This window comes from Lithobates pipiens, unplaced genomic scaffold (genome assembly GCF_037356315.1).
Source record: "Lithobates pipiens isolate NorthernLeopardFrog02 unplaced genomic scaffold, aLitPip1_a1.2 Scaffold_8, whole genome shotgun sequence".
Classification (NCBI taxonomy): Eukaryota; Metazoa; Chordata; class Amphibia; order Anura; family Ranidae; genus Lithobates; species Lithobates pipiens.
The window spans coordinates 307,332,915-307,353,511 of NW_027507903.1; the positions used below are offsets into that span (position 1 = coordinate 307,332,915).

General features: G+C 42.7%; 1 protein-coding gene and 1 long non-coding RNA gene across 3 annotated transcripts in view; both read right to left on the minus strand.

Moving 5' to 3' along the window:
* Nucleotides 1-2,626: 2,626 nt before the first annotated feature.
* The window catches only part of SLC26A2 (solute carrier family 26 member 2), a 78,955-nt gene continuing 60,984 nt past the window's right edge, over nt 2,627-20,597 (minus strand). For both annotated transcript variants that reach the window (XM_077472694.1, XM_077472695.1), the window contains exon 3: nt 2,627-4,361. In XM_077472694.1, coding sequence (XP_077328820.1) covers nt 2,850-4,361 — 1,512 coding nt within the window. In that variant the 3' untranslated portion in view covers nt 2,627-2,849. The remainder of the gene's footprint in view (nt 4,362-20,597) is intronic.
* Nucleotides 19,825-20,597, minus strand: part of LOC143963131 (uncharacterized) — a 2,763-nt gene continuing 1,990 nt past the window's right edge. Inside the window, exon 2 of the long non-coding RNA XR_013270887.1 lies at nt 19,825-20,597. This exon is cut by the window's right edge and continues 6 nt beyond it. This is a non-coding gene — a long non-coding RNA (uncharacterized LOC143963131).

Here is a 20,597-nt window from a genome sequence, read left to right on the forward strand (position 1 = left end):
AATAATAATAAATAAAAAAGGAAAAAAATAAATAAATAAAATAAAATCGGCCTAACATATCGGCCCAAAAAAATCGGCATCATATATCGGCTATCGGCCGCCATGATTTCTAAATATCGGCATCGGCATCGGCCAGAGAAAAACCCATATCGGTCGACCTCTATGCAGGACGTACCAGCAGTTAATAGTGTAAGTGATTTACTAAAACTGGTGCACACAGAAGCTGGTGCAGCTGCGCATGGTAGCCAATCAGCTTCCGGGTTTTATTGTCAAAAATTAATTGAACAAGCTGAAGTTGGAAGCTGACTGGCTACTATACACAGCTGCACCAAATTCTGTATGCAGCAATTTTAGTACATCTCCCCAGTATGTCTCTTTTGCATTAAAAATCCTGGTCAACTATGACTGCAACCATTTGTTGGCTTGACAGTTCAGTTGAAAGCTAACTTTAAAGTGGAGTTGCCCCCCAAAAAATAAAACTACTTAAAATTCTTAAAAAAAATCAAAAAAAAATAATTGGCAAAAAAAAAAATTTTTACTCACCTCTAAATACCGGTTGCTAGGGGGTCCCTCGTAGTCTGCCTTCTTCATTGCCCGGGCTGGTGACATCACTTCCCCTCGCGCCGCACATTCACCTGGGACCTGTCACGTGTCCCAGGTGACTGTACGGTGTATCACGGCGCCCTGCGCCGCTCGCGCATGCGCAGTGGGTGCCCGGCTGTGAAGCCACAGCCAGGTGCCCACAGTGTGCATGACGGCGCCGCGAGCGGAGCGGGGAGCGAGGGGGGGGGGCTTCGTTCCCCCGCATCGCTGGAACCCGGGACAGGTAAGTGTCCGATTATTAAAAGCCAGCAGCTGCAGTATTTGTAGCTGCTGACTTTTAATTTTTTTTTTTTTAGGGGGTACCCCACTTTAAGCACACTGGCAATCGTTACAGTTATCGTTCAAAGTATGACTTGAAAGTAACAATTAAATCTGTGTGCTTAGTTCAATTACATTTTTAAAAATGCAGTTACATGTTTAATATACAAGTCCTATCCTTATGTTAATCTTTGTGAATTGAGCCCTTTGACTATTATGCAATGACACATAAATAATTTAAATTCAATGAAAATAAAGTAAGTGCATATAAAAATAATACCTTAATGAACATGTACGTTGAACAGTCCTGAGTAAACAGTCAGAGTAAAATGTTGATGCATTACTGACAGATTGAGGGGAATTTATCAAAACTTTAATGGACAGAATATGGAACAGATGCGTATGGCAACCAGTCAGCTTCTATTTTTTATTTTTGAGATGAAGATTGATGCTGATTGCTTGCCATGTACATCTCCTCCAGATTCTGTCTGCTTCAGTTGTATTATCTCCCCACTGAATATTTCACCCACACACTGGCGTAATATCACAGATTTGTGGTCTTAATCAATAAAATGAAATATCGGGGTTGATCTGCTAAAGTTAATAGACTATTCACTTTGCAGGAGAATTTTCCCTTAGCTTAGCGAATGAAGTGAAGCTATGCTGACTTCCATCAACCAATCCTGTGCAAGCAAAAATATTGTTTTAATTCACCTTGCATTTGGCTAGCGATTCTTTGCAAAGTGATTTTTTACCACATTCAGCCTAGGGAAGATTCCCTTGTAACGAGAACAACCTTTTTGTCTTTAGTAATTCAACCATTTTGTTTTTAAAGACTGATTAAGTAAACAATCTGCAATTTGATGTTACAACTTGGTGCTAGCTTGTCAACAGGATGACAATAATGCCCAAATCTTTTAAGTGACATACATCTTGAAGGCTCACATAACGCAGAATGACTGTTATATCGGTCAAAGTATGTGCTTAAGGTTCTACAGCTTTGCCTTTGACCTTATGGCTGCAGTGATGTTATTGAAACCTTTGTGATGCAATGACAAGCAATAAGTGCATTCCTACATGGCAGTCAAGAGTAGTTACTTCTGTTTATAGTATTTTAGTACGGGTTCCAGGATGTCTGGAAATTGTTTAACAAATGTGTACAGAGGCGGAGCTTGAAGATTAGAACCCAAGTGCATGTAAAATTCCTTCAACTGCCCACTGAACAGCTGATCTCCACTGATATACCCAAGTGTGACAGGGTGCTATTCTAAGTACCCACATGATAGAGAATTAACTGTAAATAAAGTGGAACTCTAGCCAGTTATCTCTTACTAATTTGACAGTGTGAGGTAGAATACTGTCCCAGTTTTAATTGCTGTCTGTGTTCCACTTTATTTATATGCTATGACATTTGAAAAAAACTGTTGGGGAAGGGTTGGAATTTCTTTGCTAACTATGTTTTTGTTGAGAATGACAAGGTTTGTTATTCTTTGTAAAAAACAAAATACATATATATAATTTCTTTAATGCCAATACTAATTTTTTGACATAATGTGGTATGTTAAATGATTGTTCAATAAATGTATTTACTTTCACGTCCGGTTCCTTATGTGCTTCATCCAAGTTCCAAATCCCCTCTCTATTACATACATACATACACATATATATATATATATATATATATATATATATATATATATATATATATATATATATATATGTATATATGTAATAGAGAGGGGATTTGGAACTTGGATGAAGCACATAAAGGAACCGGACATGGAATACATTTATTGCACAATCATTTAACATACCACAGTATGTCAAAAAATTAGTACTGGCAGTAAAAAAATATATATATCTAGATCTATATATACTGTATCACGTTTAAAAGTAATTGTGCTTAGTTTGTGTAGTCACTGCCCACTTTTGTAGTAGATAATTTAACATACAGCACCACCTGCTGGAACTTCAATGCAGATGTGTAGTTAAACAGCTGACCCGTTCACACAAGCATCTGTTTGCTCCTGTGCATATAGTGCAAACTGCACAGCTTGATGGATGCTGTAAAATGCCATGGTACCTTCTTCCTTTTTAAAATAGTCACCATTTCTAAGTGAATTTCTCACAGACATATTACATTGAGCTAGCAAAACACGAATGCCAATGTTGTTATAATCTTTTAGGACCTCTTTCAAAGTGTTTAGGCCTGCTGTGTCTATAAACTGAATTGCACTGCAATCAATAACTAGGGAATGTAGCGGCATTTGCTCCTGGTAGAGATGCAAACAAGTTTCCCTCTCAGTAGGGCTGCCTTCTTGCATCTTTAGCTTCTCTTTCTTCTTTGCTACTTTCTTTTCTGCTAAAGCCACCAAAACCGGGTCCACTCCAACATGTCTATACAGTGCTGATTTAAAAGATTGTTTGTTCACATAATACAGCGGGGCCTCAAATCGAAACACCTGGATACCTTTGGTGGTGTTGAGATTCTGGTAGACAGCCATAGACTCATAAACTTCAGAATCTTCCACCCTACCTAATAAAGATGATATAGATGTTTGAGATCTTACAATGACGCAGAGCATAGAAAATGCAATGCCAATCAAAAGTCCAAGTTCAGTGCTAATTACTGCAGATGAAAACATGGTAACCAGCCAGATGACAGTGTCTATTTTATTTACTTTCCACATCTTGGGTAAATCTAAAAATTTTTTGAGTGCACCTCTTAAATTCACTATGGTTATGACACCCAAAACACATTTCTGAAGTGAATAGAAAAGAGGAGCTATTACCAAGAGGACAAGGAGAATGACCAGAGAGGTCATGATTCCTGAGACTTGAGTTTTGCAGCCAGTAGACTCTTTAACTAGTGTTTTGGCAAGGGCAGCACTTGTGGTAAAGCAATGGAAAAATGATGGGATGATATTGCAGAATCCAATAGCATACATTTCCTGATTGGCCTTCACATCATAACCATGTTTCTTAGCAAACATCTCAGAGAGGGAGACCGTAATTGCAAATCCTATTATTGCAATGGACAAAGCCCCTAATGCAACATTGGGAACAAGGTTCCATTCTGGTGGCTTTGGCATTAGAAATCCAGTAGGGATCTCCCCTGCAATGCTTGAGTCGTAGTTTTCATTGAGATGACCAAAGTGAGAGGCAAGAGTGGCCCCGACAACTACAAATAGTTCGACAGGGATTGGAGCCTTGAGCTTGGACTTGAAGCATTCATTGAGTTCTTTGGTTGGAATCAGAACTAAAAGGCACAAAATGCTGGTAACAAGATCACAAATGTTAGTCAGGTGAATGTACTGAAAGATATAAATCCAAGTATAGATGGAAGATCCAATTCCATTGGCACGTGGTATACTTAGGCCTAAAAGATATTTTACTTGAGATGTAAGGATTGTGAATGATGCACCTGTTGCAAATCCACTAAGCAAGGAGTCTGACAGGTACACGGAAATAAATCCTACTTGAAAGATTCCCATTAGTACCTGAAATTTAAGCAGGGGATACAATATTAATAGTCAAATTTCAGTGTAATAATAACAATAATGAAATTATAATAGTTATTAGATATAAAAAAAAAAAATGTATACCCAACAACCTGCAAAAATTGTTATGCCATTTAACAGCTTCTATGATTCATTTTCTGCACAACAGTAAGTTTTATCCTTTGCATGTTGATAACATTTGTTATGAGGAAAGTATTGAAGCTTTGGGTTCTCTGAAGATTAAATGAGAATAGGATAGCTTTCAGTTATGAATCATATGCTTTAGCATCAAGGTTTTTGGGTCCTAGGACAAGCAAGTCCTGTTAAAAAAAAATAGAGGAAGCATTGGAAAAGTCAGCAGCTTAAAGGGTTAGTTCACCTTTAAAAAACTTCCTATGTTTCAGATAAGGGGGCCCCTATTAACAATAAACACTGTGTAAAAAAAGCAGCTACTTTAATTATCTTTAGTCCCTGCAAAGCTGCTACTTCCGGTTGTAGGTATTTCAAAAGATGCATTTAGATTACCCTTAAACGCACCTTCTCACACAGTACGTTTGTCCTGTGTGACTTCCTGAATCCCATGATGCCTTGCTGTTCTCTCTCTCACCCTGCGCGCTCTGCACTCCTCTCTGTCAGCCCCTCACCCTCATGACTAGAGCAGAGCTTGTTCACAGCTACATGGCAGTGAGTTTCCCTGCTTCTCTATCTACACCTCTCCTTGATTCCCCCTTATCTACACAGTCACTTTACAACCCAAATGAGTATAGTAGAGAGGAGAGCATGAGAAAGGAGGAAAGAGAAGAAAGAGAGGAGAGAGAGACAAGGGGGAAAAAAACACACACACATACACATATATACATATATCTATAGATACACATACAGTGTGTGCGCATATATATATATATTGAGTGACCCTCACATTTCTGTAAATATTTTATTATATCTTTTCATGTATTTTCAACACTGAAGAAATGACGCTTTGCTACAATGTAAAGTAGAGTGTACAGCTTGTATAACAGTGTAAATTTTCTGTCCCCTCAAAATAACTCAACACACAGCCATTAATGTCTAAACCGCTGGCAACAAAAGTGAGTACACCCTAAGTGAAAATGTCCAAATTGGGCCCAAAGTGTCAATATTTTGTGTAGGCCACCATTATTTTCCAGCACTGCCTTAACCCTCTTGGGCATGGAGGTCACCAGAGCTTCACAGGTTGCCACAGGAGTCCTCTTCCATTCCTCCATGATGACATCACAGAGCTGGTGGATGTTAGAGACCTTGCCCTCCTCCGCCTTCTGTTTGAGGATGCACCACAGATGCTCAATAGGGTTCAGGTCTGGAGACATGCTTGGCCAGACCATCACTTTTACCCTCAGCTTCTTTAGCAAGGCAGTGGCCATCTTGGAGGTGTGTTTGGGGTCAACAGGTTGAAATACTGCCATGTGGCCCAGTCTCCAAAGAGAGAGGATCATGCTCTATTTCATTATGTCACAGTACATATTGGCACTCATGGTTCCCTCAATGAACAAGTCCTCTGTGCCCTGAGCCCACCCTTTTTTGAAGCCTATTAGAGCCTCTGGCTCTAATGATGTGCTTAACCCCCCCCCCCATTGGAATCCATGTGTCCTGCATGTAGGCCACCACTGGAGAAACTATCCAATCCTGAAAAAAATTGTTTATAGCAACATACATTAATAAAAAACATAAATCGTGCAACATTATGCGTGAGACTACCCAAAACTATTACATTTTTCAACTTTTCAATTAGTATGTAAAACAAAATAACACACACAACATATGCAGTAAATGATTTACCAATAATCCTCCAAAAGCGATTAGTGAATAAAAAAAGGAAATGAAAACTCTGTGTTTAGTAACGCTGATCTATTAGTCCTCTTATAACATGGAGGTGTGAGTGCATATCCTTATTGTTGTGGTCGTCACATCCCCTGATGAAGTCACATGATGTGACTACATGCGTTGGGATTGGAGCAATAGGTATCATCTAGATTTGACGGAAGGATACGAGCGCGGTGCTCGTGGTTTGTTGCAGGCTGCTTTTTTACAAAACGTGAGATTGTTTACTTTGTTTTTTCTACAATAACCTGTCTTTTAAACAGGATTACGCTATGAGCATCACTCTTTCCCATGTTTAAACCCCACACACCAAGACACTTAGTGAAGGATTTTGGACAATAGGCAGCACCAAGATTGGATGGAAGCATACAAGCTCAGCACTTATGGATTGTTGCCTATTTTCACATTCAAAAAGTGTTTTGTCTGATACATCCACCCCCCCCCCCCCTTTTTAATGAGATTATGCTATGGGCATTTTTTTCTTTTGTGCTTAAACCCCGCATATTGAGACCATCAGAGAAGGATTATGTCATTAAATCAAGAGGTAACCACTGAAGACTGTCACCTGTGATCGATTCATGTGGTATACCTTACGGCAGTAAGGTGAGAGACTTGCACACACACAGGTGCCATCACAGAAGATTTGCTCAGCACCGGCTATTTGCCATTTTTCACGGTGGAGGGATTCACTTTGTATGTAAAAAATAGTTTAGACGGTCACAGACATTTTTCAGGATCCCATTGTTTGATTTTCTACAATTTGGATTACGTTTGCCTGGCTATGCACATGGACTTCGTCACTTTGCATTATTTGTTTAATAATTGGTTGATTCATGTTATACGTTTTATAATTATTTATTAGCACACCTTTTATGCTATCTTTTCACTTGGTAATGTAATTATTTGACATTTATTGCCCTTTTTGTAGCTACGTTTACACAGTGCAACATCATTATTTATTCATGTCTCTTTCTTTCTGTCAAGGATCAGTTTATCAGGTGTTTGCTGCAGTGTGCCCTAGGTCTTCACATTTTTATATTCTTATTTTCTGACAGCGCGGAAGTCATCTATTTATACAAAAGCTGATTTTGCCCATGTACCTTTTGGAGGCTTATTCATTGTTATCTTCTTTTTGGTTGGGCTTCTGCTTCAACCCCTTAACACCACCTCCCAGCGCCATAGCTTCTATATCATATAACTGCTGTGGCTGACAGCCACATGACCAGGAGCCTGTTCCACTGGCTCCTGAACAGAAGCCTTGACCAAGAGCTGTCTGTAACAGCTAGGTCAATGTGCTGGGAGTGCACAGTGCACTTGCTGTCAGCACACAACCTTCTGCTGCCGTGGATACATGTAGCAGCCGGGCGTTGAAGGCCACCTTTTTTTCCAGTGCACTTAATAAATAGTTGTATTTAACCACTTCAATACCAGATACTTTCCCCCCTTCCTGCCCAAACCAATTTTCAGCTTTCAGCGCTGTCACTTTTTAAATGACAATTGCGCGGTCATGGTACACTGTACCCAAACAAAATTTTTATAATTTTTTTCCCCACAAATAGAGCTTTCTTTTGGTGGTATTTGATCACCTCTTCACCATCACTATTTTTACTTTCAAAACAAAGTTACAAAACTTTGTAAATAAGTAAGCTTTCTCCTTCACTGATGGGCACTGGTAAGGCGGAACTGATGAGGTGGTACCAATAAGGTAACACTGATGGGCACTAATAGGCGGTACTGATGGGCACTGATAGGCAGCACAGATGGGCACTAGGGATGAGCCGAACACCCCCCGGCTCGGTTCGCACCAGAACTTTCGGACGGACCCCAAATTCGTACGAACGTTAGAACCCCATTGAAGTCTATGGGACTCGAACGTTCAAAATTAAAAGTGTTAATTTTAACGGCTAATATGCAAGATACTGTCCTAAAAAGGGTTTGGGGACCTGGCTCCTGCCCCAGGGGACATGGGTCAATGCAAAAAAAACTTTTAAAAATGGCCGTTTTGGCGGGAGCACTGATTTTAATGACGATTAAAATGAAAAAAAAAGTGAAATATTCATTTAAATATGGTGCCTGGGGGTGTCTGTAGGATGCCTGTGAAGTGCCACGTGTTTCCCGTGTTTAGAACAGTCCCTGCACAAAATGACATTTAACAGAAATAACGTCATTTAAAGCTGCTTGCGGTTTTAATGTTATATCTGGTTCCTGCAATATGGTTGAAAATCATTGAGAAAAATTGCATGGGTAGCCCTCCCTGCCCATTACCAGCCCCTTTGGGTCTTGTACGCATATTAAGGGGAACCCCGTACCCCTATTAAAAAAAAGGAAATACGTGTGGCCCCCAGGCCCTATATACTCAGAACAGCAGTATACAGGCGGTGCAAACAAGACAGGGACTGTGTAGGTTTGTTGTGTTAAGTTGAATCGGTTTGTAATTTTCAACTGGTACATTTTTAAAGTGTAGCTCCAGTCAAAAAAACAATTTTTAAGCTTTTTGGAAAACATAGGGAAGGGTTATCACCCCTGTATAATTTGTTTTGCCGTCCGTCTTTTTCAGAGCACGCAGACAGCACGCACAATCTCCTACCGCTGACTGCAAGCTCTATTTAAAACGAGCAAGATATTTAGCTATATAGGTGGATATAGCGGTGTATACTGCGTTCAGAGCACGCAGACAGCATGCACAATCTCCTAACACTGACTGAAAGCTCTATTTAAAACGAGCAAGATATTTAGCTATATAGGTGGATATAGCGGTGTGTACTGCGTTCAGAGCACGCAGACAGCACGCACAATCTCCTAACACTGACTGAAAGCTCTGTTTAAAACAAGCAAGATATTTAGCTATATAGGTGGATATAGCGGTGTGTACTGCGTTCAGAGCACGCAGACAGCACGCACAATCTCCTAACACTGACTGACAGCTCTATTATAAAAGATAGATATATCGCTAGCTATATAGGTGAATATAGCGCTGTATACTGCGGTCAGGGCACGCAGACAACAACCACTACAGAAGAGCAAGAACGAAAAATCGTCCGATAACGATCGGTGTATACTGTGTTGAAGGTACACAGAACACCCATTAACTGCTACAGATGCCAACACACTACACAAGGCCGCCGCGCTGGCGGCCTTATATAGTGTGGGGCGTGTACTACACAGCCTGAGCTATGATTGGCCGCAGGCATCCTGCCTGTGGCCAATCATGGCTCTCCTCGCTGCCGGCGCTGTGATTGGCCAAGCATGCGGGGTCACAGTGCATGCTTGGCCAATCATGAGCCAGCAATGCATTGCGCCATCGCAGTGCATTGTGGGCCGTGAGCGCCACACGAATTTGGTGCGAACGGCCCATAATGTTCGGAATTCGCCGAACGGGCGAACAGCCGATGTTCGAGTCGAAAGTATGTTCGACTCGAACACGAAGCTCATCCCTAATGGGCACTCATATGCAGCACTGATGGGTATTGATAGGCGGTACTAATGGGCACTGATAGGCGATGCTGATGGGCGCTGAATGGCTGCACAGATGGGCACTGATAGGCAGCACTGATGTAAACTGATAGGTGGCACTGATGGTCATCACTGATAAGGAGGCACTGGCAGGCATTAGTGATGGGCACAGATTGGCATCAATTGTGGGCATTGATTGGTATCCCTGGTGACCATGGGTGGCATACCTGGTGGTCACATGTGGTGGGCATCCCTGGTGGTCCTGGTGGCATCCCCGGTGGTCCTGGGTGGGCATCCTCAGGGGGCTGTGCTGATAATCACTGCAAACCCCCCTGTCAGAGGAGCAGCCAATCAGCTCTCGTCTACTCGCGTCTGACAGACGTGAGTGAGGAAAAGCTGATACATGGCTTTTACTGTTTGGACACAGCTGATCACATGGTGAAGAGTCTCCGTTAGAGACTCTTTACCTAGATCGAAGTTGCAGTATGTCAGACTGACACGCCGCACCACAGATCGCTGCACTGTGCGCCCCCGCAGGCGTGCGCAGGCTTGTTTTCCTGATCACGTCATATGATGTCCGGTCAGAATAACTAAACCACTTTGCCGACGCCATATTGCTATATGGTGGGCGGCAAGTGGTTAAGTAAACTAAAGCCCAATTACTAAAATATATAAGCTGTAACATGGTCATCTAATTTCAAAAGTTTTTTTTATATTTTTAAAGCGGAGGTCCACCCTAAAGTGGACCTTCCGCTCATTGGATTCCTCCCCCCCTCCGGCGCCACAATTGGCACCTTTCAGGGGGGAGGGGGGTGCAGGTACCTGTGCACTACAGGTATCTGCACCCACTTCCGGGATAGCTCTCTGCGGAAAGGGGCGTAGATTACACCCCTTTCCGAAAGTCCCCCGCTGCCTGCTGGGAAACGCACAGATCCCAGAGGCAGCCGGTCAATCCTTATTGCGCAGCGCGACTCGGAGCCGAAAGGCTCCACTTCCTGATTCCCATACCCAAGATGGCGGCGGCAGCACCCGAGAGATGATCGAGAGATCGGCTTCGGGTGTCAACATCGCGGGCGCGCTGGACAGGTAAGTGTCACTATTTTAAAAGTCAGCAGCTGCAGTATTTGTAGCTGCTGTCTTTAAAAAAAAAAAAAAACGCGGAGTCCCGGCGGACTCCCGCTTTAAATCAACACTTTTCTGTTATGGGTTGACAACAGTATCCCAATTGTACTTCTGTGTTGTCACCCTGTCACATGAGCCCCTGGTGAAGACTATAAGGTACATTTAGCAAGCAAAACAGGCAAAGGCTCTTTTAGCAAAAACTTAGTGAAAGTTTTACAAATGTGTCTGTATTCCTGAGTAGCCATGTGCAACAGTTCGCAAAAGTTTTAGGACAGATGTATTATTAAAGATTTATTACTGAACCTAAATAAAATGAAAAATGCTAGCAGGTAGAATTTTTACAACAGAAGTGACCCTACAAGTATAGCCGCTGTCACTTTGCATGCAGGGGCAAGAGGACAGTGGGGTTGGTTTACTAAAGGTAAATAGTCTGTGCACTGCAAGTGCAGTTGCTCTAGTTCTGATGGGAACATGCAAGGAAAATAAAAACTGCATTTTTGCTTGCATAGGAGTAGATGATAGAAATTAGCAAAGCTTCCCCTCATTGCAGAGCTTCCCTTCAGATGTAGAGCAAATGCACTTCCAAGTGCTCTGCAAGTGCACTTCTAGTGCACAAGGGGGGTTATTTACGAAAGGAGAATCCACTTTGCACTGCAAATTCACTTGAAAGTGCACTCGCTCTAAATCTAAGGGGTAGATCTGAAATGAGTGGAAGCTCTGCTGATTTTATCATCCAATCATGTGCAAGCTAAAATGCTGTTTTTTTTTTTTTTCCTTGCATGCCCCCCTCGGATCTACAGCGACTGCACTTCCAAGTGCACTTGCAGTGCAAAGTGGATTTGCCTTTAGTAAATAACCCCCAATATATTTGTCTTTAATATATCAACCCCAACGTTTGTTTACCTGCATATAGTTATCCAAAAAATATTTTTGCGATAGTGGTTGTGTTTAGGGATGGCCGAACTGTTCGCCGCTGGTCGTTTCGCAGCAAATTTTGCGTGTTCGCGACTCGCCCGATCGGCAGAGTATTGCCGCTGTTCGCCCGGTGGACATATGTGTTTACAGTGTGAAAGAACTTTGACCCATGATGACACATCCATCATGGGGTACAGGACAGCCAACTGAGACATTTCAGGACATGGACAATTGGACATTCCCTCTAACGTATAAATAGACCTGATCTGGCAGCCATTTTACATTCTTTCTTATGTCATTATAGGGAGAGGTTGCTGTGTGGAGCAGGGAGAGACTGTAGCTAGCTATTAGGTCCACAAAAGTCCTTTTAAGGACTGGTATGGTATAGATGTAATACAGTATATAGGGTTGAGTGCACTGCTGTGTGCTGGTGATTGCAGCAGCCTGTCTTTTGTCAGTGCAGGGAGGGACAGAACGCTGTGTGCAGCAGGGACAATCAGTTTAATCACTAGCTATTACTATTAGGTCCACAAAGGTCCATTTAAGGACTGGTATAGGTGTACAGTAAATAGGGTTCAGTGCACTGCTGTGCTTGTGATTGCAGCAGCCTGTCTTTTGTCAGTGAAGGGAGGGAAAAGATGCTCTGTGGAGCAGGGACAGTCAGTTTAATCACTAGCTATTACTATTAGGTCCACAAAGGTCCTTTTAAGGACTGGTATAGGTGTACGGTATATAGGGTTGTATATGTATAAAATACTCTCTTCCAAATATAGAAAGAATATTATACTTGACTGCTGCCCTATTCTGCAGCAGTCCTTTATCAGTGTAGGGACTGAGGTACAGTCTGCAAATCACTAGCTACTAGGTCCAAAAAGGTCCTTGTAAGGACTGGTATAGGTGTACAATATATAGGGTTGTGGTGCACTGCTGCAGATTACTGCCCTATTCTGCATCAGTCTTTTATCAGTGTAGGGACTGAGGTACAGTCTGCAAATCACTAGCTACTAGGTCCACAAAGGTCCTTGTAAGGACTGGTATAGGTGTACAATATATAGGGTGCTGGTGCAGGGCTGTGCTGCAGATTTCCCCCCTTTTCTGCAGCAGTCCTTTATCAGTGTAGGGACTGAGGTACAGTCTGCAAATCACTAGCTACTAGATCCACAAAGGTCCTTGTAAAGACTGGTATAGGTGTACAATATATAGGGTTGTGGTGCACTACTGCTGCCCTATTCTGCCGCAGTCCTTTATCAGTGTAGGGACTGAGGTACAGTCTGCAAATCACTAGCTACTAGGTCCACAAAGGTCTGGTATAGGTGTACCATTTGGTGTGCAGCATATAGTTGTGTAATACACATATAAAATACTTGCACATATAGATAGCATAGTATAGTGTGTTTCCACTGTGCAGCATTGTGACTGCTGAGCGGTTCTGCAGCGATACTACAAAGAGTGACAAACGCACTGGTGTGATAGACCAGTGGCCCCCAAAAACAACAGATTGAAGCGGGGTGTTAGGCCGCGTACACACGCGCGGACTGTTCGCCCAACCTTGTCCGCTGAACAGTGTTTGGGCGGACAGTCCGCTCGTGTGTGGGGCTTCAGCGGACAGTTTCAGCGGACAGTTGGCCGAACAAGGTCTTACGGAAATTCCGAAAAACTGTCCGCTGAAACAAGGTTTCAGCGGACTGTTCGCTCGTGTGTAGGCTTGTTCGGCCAACTAAGTTCCGCGCATACTCAGAAAGAATTTACAGGGCGGAAGCGCTCGGTCTTGTAAAACTAGTGTTCGGATTGAAGCTAGCATATTCGTCATGCTGCTAATTTTGTGGTTTTTTTTAATATAGCCCGTTCTTTTCTTCTTCGTAATGCAAGAAAAGTGAAGTAGCTTTGCTGCTTATATTCACACAGAGTTATACTACATGTTTTTATTCATCCTCATCCTATGATTAATCTTCCAATTATATCAAAAATATATTCCCAATTTATATAAAAAGAAAAAAAATATATTATATATATATATATATATATATATATATATATTTTTTTTTTTTTTTTTTAATATATATATATATATATATATATATTTATTTTTATATATATTTATTTTTATATATATATATATATATTTAGTTATTTCAGGAAAAAAAAAAAAATCTATTACTATATATTTTTTGGAACTACTATTTTTTTTTTTTTTTTGTGTGGGGGGTTTGAAACAAGATGGACTTTCATTTTTTTGGGACAAGCAGGACTATGCAAGTAGAGATAGATAGATAGATAGATAGATAGATAGATAGATAGATAGATAGATAGATAGATAGATAGATAGATACCCAAACCATCATTTTAGCCTACACATGATTGCATGTTCAAAATCAGCAGAGCTTCCCCTCATTTCAAATGTTAAGCCTCAAATTTACAGCGACTGCACTTCCAAGTGCACTTGCAGTGCTTTAAAAATTGCACTTGAAGTTAGCATATTTACATGAACGTGTGTTTTGTAAATAACCCCCAGAGTTTTTTGACATGTATCTGCCTACTCACAAATAAACTTTGTTTTTTTTAACCCAAAATTATACAAAAATATTGATAAAAAAAAAAAAAAAAGAAAACATACAATTTTTTTTTTTTAATCAAAAATTTTTATTTTTCCTCATAACCAAAATAAATTAAGAGGGAGGCAACACTGGAGACAATTTTGACGTTTGTGAAGCCTTTTGTCCCCCAGGCACACATCAAGTGAGTGGACACCAAAATTCCGAACCTGCGTAGCATGTACATAGGGAGCACAACCAGGTCCTAGAATCCCAAAGACCAGGAACAGCAGCAGATGAGATCTATGTCCCCAGACTGTGGTACTACAACAGCCTGCGTCTTCTTTCAGAGCAGACTGAAGCCAGGCAGTCACTTGTGACTCTTCCGTCTAGCCTTCCCTCCACGCTTCGCTGGAGGCTGTGCCTCTGGTGGTGGAGTTGTGGTAGGAGGAGGAGGAGGAGGAGGAGGAGGAGGAGGAGGAGGAGGAGCATTAGGGTCTGTTTTGTAGAGCTTCGTGGTGGGTGTGAGCTCACCCTTCAGACCCAGCTGTATGGCATCAAAGAAGATTGCCTCACACATGTCTCTTTGGGGTTTGTCCATTTCCTGGAGCTTGCTAGCCAGATAAGTGGCATAGGCCTCCTGCGGATTGGGGGGTTTGGTCAAAATCTGGGTGGCTTGCCGTATCAGCACCAAGGACTCCTCCTCTGTACGGCACATCCTCCTGGGCCTTTTGCTGGCTAAGCGGAGGGGAGGGACCTGGCTCTCAGTCCTACTCCTGCTGGGCCCAGCTAGCTCCTGCGTGTGGCTGGTCCCGGCCTCCTCCTCCATACCACTGGTCCCGGCCTCCTCCTGGGTGAGCTCATCCTGTGTAAAAAAACAAAGCAATCAATAACTAAAATATGTCTATATTTAGAAATCATCAATCACTAACAATTTTACAGTTCTCACTTGCAAATACATTTGTCTTGAAATACAAAAGGCTATCATTTTGACACCATCATTTGTCCATCAGTTCATTAAGATTTGAGCCACATTTGTGTAAACTACTGTATCCTTCTATCTAATTTAATTTGTGATGAAATCCTAGATTTGGAAGCAATTCAAACATTGAACTTGACATCATTAATATTTGAGCAATCCAAACGTTAGAAACTAAAATATACCTGGCTCCAGCTGGGCGCATCAACCTCGTCCAGCAAGGAAGGGTCTGGATCTTCCAGGGATGGCTCACCTGAGGCGGAGGGAAGGGTGGAGGGACGGGTAGACGGAAGAGTCGAAAGTGACGGCCTGGCTTCTGACGTGTCATCCAGAAAACGCAGCCTGTCATAATACCACAGCCTAGGTACATAGACCTGACCTGCTGCTGATCCTGATGTTTGGGACTCTAGGATCTTTCGTTGCTCCCGCCTATACGCGCTACGCAGGTTCTGAATTTTGTTGCTCACAAAGGTAGTGTCTGCCTGGGGGAGTCGGGTTTTCACAAACGCCAAAACTGTCTCCAGTGTCTTCTTCCGGGCAGAACGGATTGGGTATTGGGGGTGTTTTGTATCCCACAGATTGCTGTGGGACTCCACTAGATCTATAAAGGTGGAGAGGAAGGCCTCCTCTTTAAAGGGGTCTGCACTATACTTTTGCATTTTCTGGGAAAAAAAAAAAAAAATAGTCAGACCAAATGCACACTATATTGTGACAATGTAGGCGAGACACACACTACTACACACGCTACCCCCCCCCACACACACACCCCCACACACACTACCCCTCCCACACACACACACCCCCACACACACTACCCCTCCCACCCCCACACACACTACCCCTCCCACACACACACACCCCCACACACACTACCCCTCCCACACACACACACTACCCCTCCCACACACACACACCCCCACACACACTACCCCTCCCACACACACACACCCCCACACACACTACCCCTCCCACCCCCACACACACTACCCCTCCCACACACACACACCCCCACACACACTACCCCTCCCACACACACACACTACCCCTCCCACACACACACACCCCCACACACACTACCCCTCCCACACACACACACACACCCCCACACACACTACCCCTCCCACACACACACACCCCCACACACACTACCCCTCCCACACACACACACACACCCCCACACACACTACCCCTCCCACACACACCCCCCCCACCCCCTAAACACCCACCCCCACACTACCACACAAAACACCAAGCCCACTCAACCACCAACCCACATAGAAATCAATTAAACATCAATAAGAATAAAATTCAATATGGATATCCCTAACGCAGGCTTTAAATTAACCGAAAATAATGACAAATGACAACTATCTTACCGTCGCGTGTAGCACTCGCTGCTCCCGTTCGGACAAGCGTACGGCCTCGTGGTACCGCTTTATACGCGGCGCATGCGCTCTGGCTCCGCCTGCGTCGCCCGCCCCTGACGTTCCTTGCGACCGTGTTTCCCCGCCCCTTTTACCCTCCTTCCGCTGTGGGTGTATGAGAGTGGAAAATGGCGGATGCAAGCTCAATTAGCAGCGTGAGCAGCGCGGAGGAAAGCCGTGGGCCCCAAGCAAGGAGGAGATATAAGGCCACCAATATGGCGTTCGAAGAGATGGTGGAGATGGTAGCTATCCTTCAAAGGGAGGATTATGATGGGGAACATGGTCCTTACCCAAAACCCAACATAAGAAAAAGCGCCATCTTGGACGAGGTGGTCACCACCTTGGAGTCAAAATTCGGGGTACGGAGAGGAAAGGACCAGCTGCGGAAAAGATGGTCGGACATCAAGTCCAGGGAGCCGGACCAATATGACCGCATCAAAAAGGTCCTGAAAAAAAGTGAGTAAACTCCGCGTTTTTCGTGACTGTCGGACATAATCGTTTGATTTGATCGTAATCGTTCGTGTAGATAGTGTATGTAAAACTGGTGTATTTGAGCGTAATCGTACGTATAGATAGTGTATGTAAAACTGGCGTATTTGAGCGTAATCGTACGTATAGATAGTGTATGTAAAACTGGCGGATTTGATCGTAATCGTACGTATAGATAGTGTATGTAAAACTGGCGGATTTGATCGTAATCGTACGTATAGATAGTGTATGTAAACCTGGCGGATTTGATCGTAATCGTTCATGTAGATAGTGACTGAACCTCTGGCGGATCGTAATCGTTCGTGTAGGTTGTTTATGGTAAATAGGTAAATAGCATGAATTTGTGTATGGTGTAAATTTATCTGGTGTTGGATTAGATTTTAATTAGTTTTTTTTTTTTTTTTTTTTTTTTTTATTGTTCATGATAAACTGAATTGTCACGCTCAGTTTATAAGATATAAATTTTTAATAAAGTTTCATAAATTTATTCAGTGCAATGTAGACTCAATTAAAAAAATGAGATAGATAGATAGATAGATAGATAAAATGCTGGTTCAACAGCTGGACTAGGAAACTTTTATAAGTGTAGTTTTGGCCTTCATAGAACATTTTTGACATAATCACACACAGGTACTCCAGGCGTTGATTCGAGTGTGTCCGTCTGTGAAACTTGGACAAAAGATATACAGTATCACAGTTTGGTTAAAGGCTAGGTTCACATTGCTGCAATGTACGAGATCAAATGTGATTTGCACCGCACTGCAGTGCAAATCACATGTGATCTCTGTGTGATGTGATTTCAGCCATGCATATAGTATGGCTGAATTTACATCGCATCCGGACCAAACTTGTACATGGCCCTTTTTTGAGTCCACAGCCAAATCGGATCACATGGATGTTCACACCATGTGGTCCGATTCCTGTCCGAGTTTAAAGATTGCACTGTGATATGAGAACTAATTTGGAGGTGTCAATAAAACTTTACACTGATACTCCCAGCAGGTCACATAGGGCAGTGCGAACTCCGCATGCGATGCGTGAAACCACAGTAGATTTGCAGCGTTCGCACATCGCAGCAGTCTGAACACAACCTTAACTGTAAAAAAGTAATTTTAAGGATGTATTAAACTAGGATCTTGTAATAAGCAACTAATAATTTTACACCACTTCAAACCAATGTTTCATATTCAAATTTCTGAACTCAAATATCACTATGCTTAAAAGTATTTTTTTTTTTTTTTTTTTTTTTCATTCTCATAGGCAAACAAAGACTCAGACAAGAGGCGGAGCAGCCCAGGACCCCCCGACCTCGCCAGCCTGATTGGGCAATTAGCCCCAGCCCCAGCCCCAACCCCAGCCCTGCATCGGTATTGGAGCTGCCCAGTCCTGTGTCTGCGAGGGAGCTACGGAGCTCGGTATCCTCCGCTGGCCCAAGCTCCGTAGCTCCACTGGATGAGCCGAGCCCAGGGCTAGATGTGGAGGAGAGTGAAAGTGAGTGTCTGACAACCCAGCTTAAGCTAAACAATTAATGGCTGTATATGTTAACCATTTTTTTTTTCTACACATGTTTTTAGGTGATGATCTGGTTGTGGTAGCCGAGCCATTTACATCGGACAGTGCCCACAGGCTGATAGGGCAGATTATGGCCTGGAATGCCAGGATCGACATCATGGAGCGCAACATCCAGGCCATGCAACAAGAGCTGGTCCCTATGAGGCAGGAAATGAAGGACATGATTGATGTTTTAGGGAGAATATAAGCCCCTTTTCCCCTAAACCACAATCGATCATGTCCTTCATTTCCTTGCCCAAAAGTTTTTAAGGTTGTTACAAGATTTTTATAGGCCAAATTTTGAAGATGCACACGGTGTGTCAACATGTGCTATGTGCCATCAGAGGATCGCAATGGATGCATTTGGTGTTTGCAAACCCTTCCTCCTTCTAGTATGAGAGAGGAAGGGATTGCACACACCAAACACGTCCATTGATCACTCATGATGGTACATAGCACATGTTGACATTACCAATTTTTGGTGTGCATCTTCAAAATTTGGCTTTACCCCTTGTTTGGTGTAAATAGTTCAAAATCTGATTTTATTATTTTAAATTTTTGTGATAATTGTATTTTTGATATATTTATATATTTTTATGTTTACCAAAAAAAAAAAAAAAAAAAAAATTATTTTTAAAAACAAAAAAAATATAAAAAACAAATATTTTTAAAAAACCAATTTCACAAAAAAAAAAAAAAAAAAATAAACACCAAAAAAAAAAAAAAAAAAAGATCTAAATAAGAGGCACTGGTTTTAATGTGCACTATTAAAAAATCAAAAAAAAAAAAAAAAATGTGTGTGTCTACTTCTTTCAATACTCAATACCAGTTTGTAAAGTCATTTTGTGTTTTCTGTCACAAAGGGCCTTATTTCCTATTGTCAAAAACCACTTTGCTATACAAATGCACTAGGACAAGAATATGCAATTAGTGGAAATCCAGCTGTTGCAGAACTACAAGTCCCATGAAGCATAGCAAGACTGGCAGCCACAAGCATGAGACCCAGAGGCATGATTGACTTGTAGTTTTGCACCAGCCGGAGGTTGGCCAATTGCATATCCCTGAATTAGGACAATGTAGGATACAAGCAACGTGAAAAGCAAACAAGAACCAAACTTAAAAATTTGAACAGACAAGACATATTTCAAGAAAAAGATTTTTTTTATTGGTCAGCTGGCATTGGAATAGCCCCCCTACCATTAAAATAGCTGACATACCGGTCACGCACCTCACGTGCTGTTTGGGGGGCTAAGCCAGGAAGGGCATGATCCAGCCCTGTCAGTTCTGGAAGCCTGAGTCCGGCCTCAGGCCCAATAGGCTGCAGGTACTGGTTACCAGAAAATTTCCTTAAAAAATTGTGTAGAATGCAGCAGCACAGAACAACATAGTTGAGTTTATATTCTGCCAGGTTGATGGCTGTCAGCAACAGACGGAACCGGCTGGCCATAATGCCAAAGGCACTCTCCACAACCCTTCTTGCTCTGGCCAGCCGGTAATTAAAAATCCTCCTCTCCGGGGTGAGGGTCCTTTGGGGGAAGGGTCTCATGAGATGTTCACTCAGACCAAACGCTTCGTCAGCCAGAAAAACAAACGGGAGCCCCTCCACATTTTCGGCATCTGGTGGCAAGTCCAGGCCACCAGTGGTAAGACGGTGGCAGAACTCGGTCTGCCTAAAGACTCCTCCGTCAGACATCCGGCCGTTCTTCCCCACATCCACATAAAGGAAGTCACATTGTGCCGACACCACCGCCATTAGCACCACACTATGGAACCCCTTATAGTTCCAATAGTAGGACCCCGAATGGGGTGGGGGCACAATCCGCACATGTTTCCCGTCGATGGCCCCTCCGCAGTTGGGGAAGTCCCAACGGGCAGCGAACTGGGAAGCCACAGTCTGCCATTCCTGTGGCGTTGA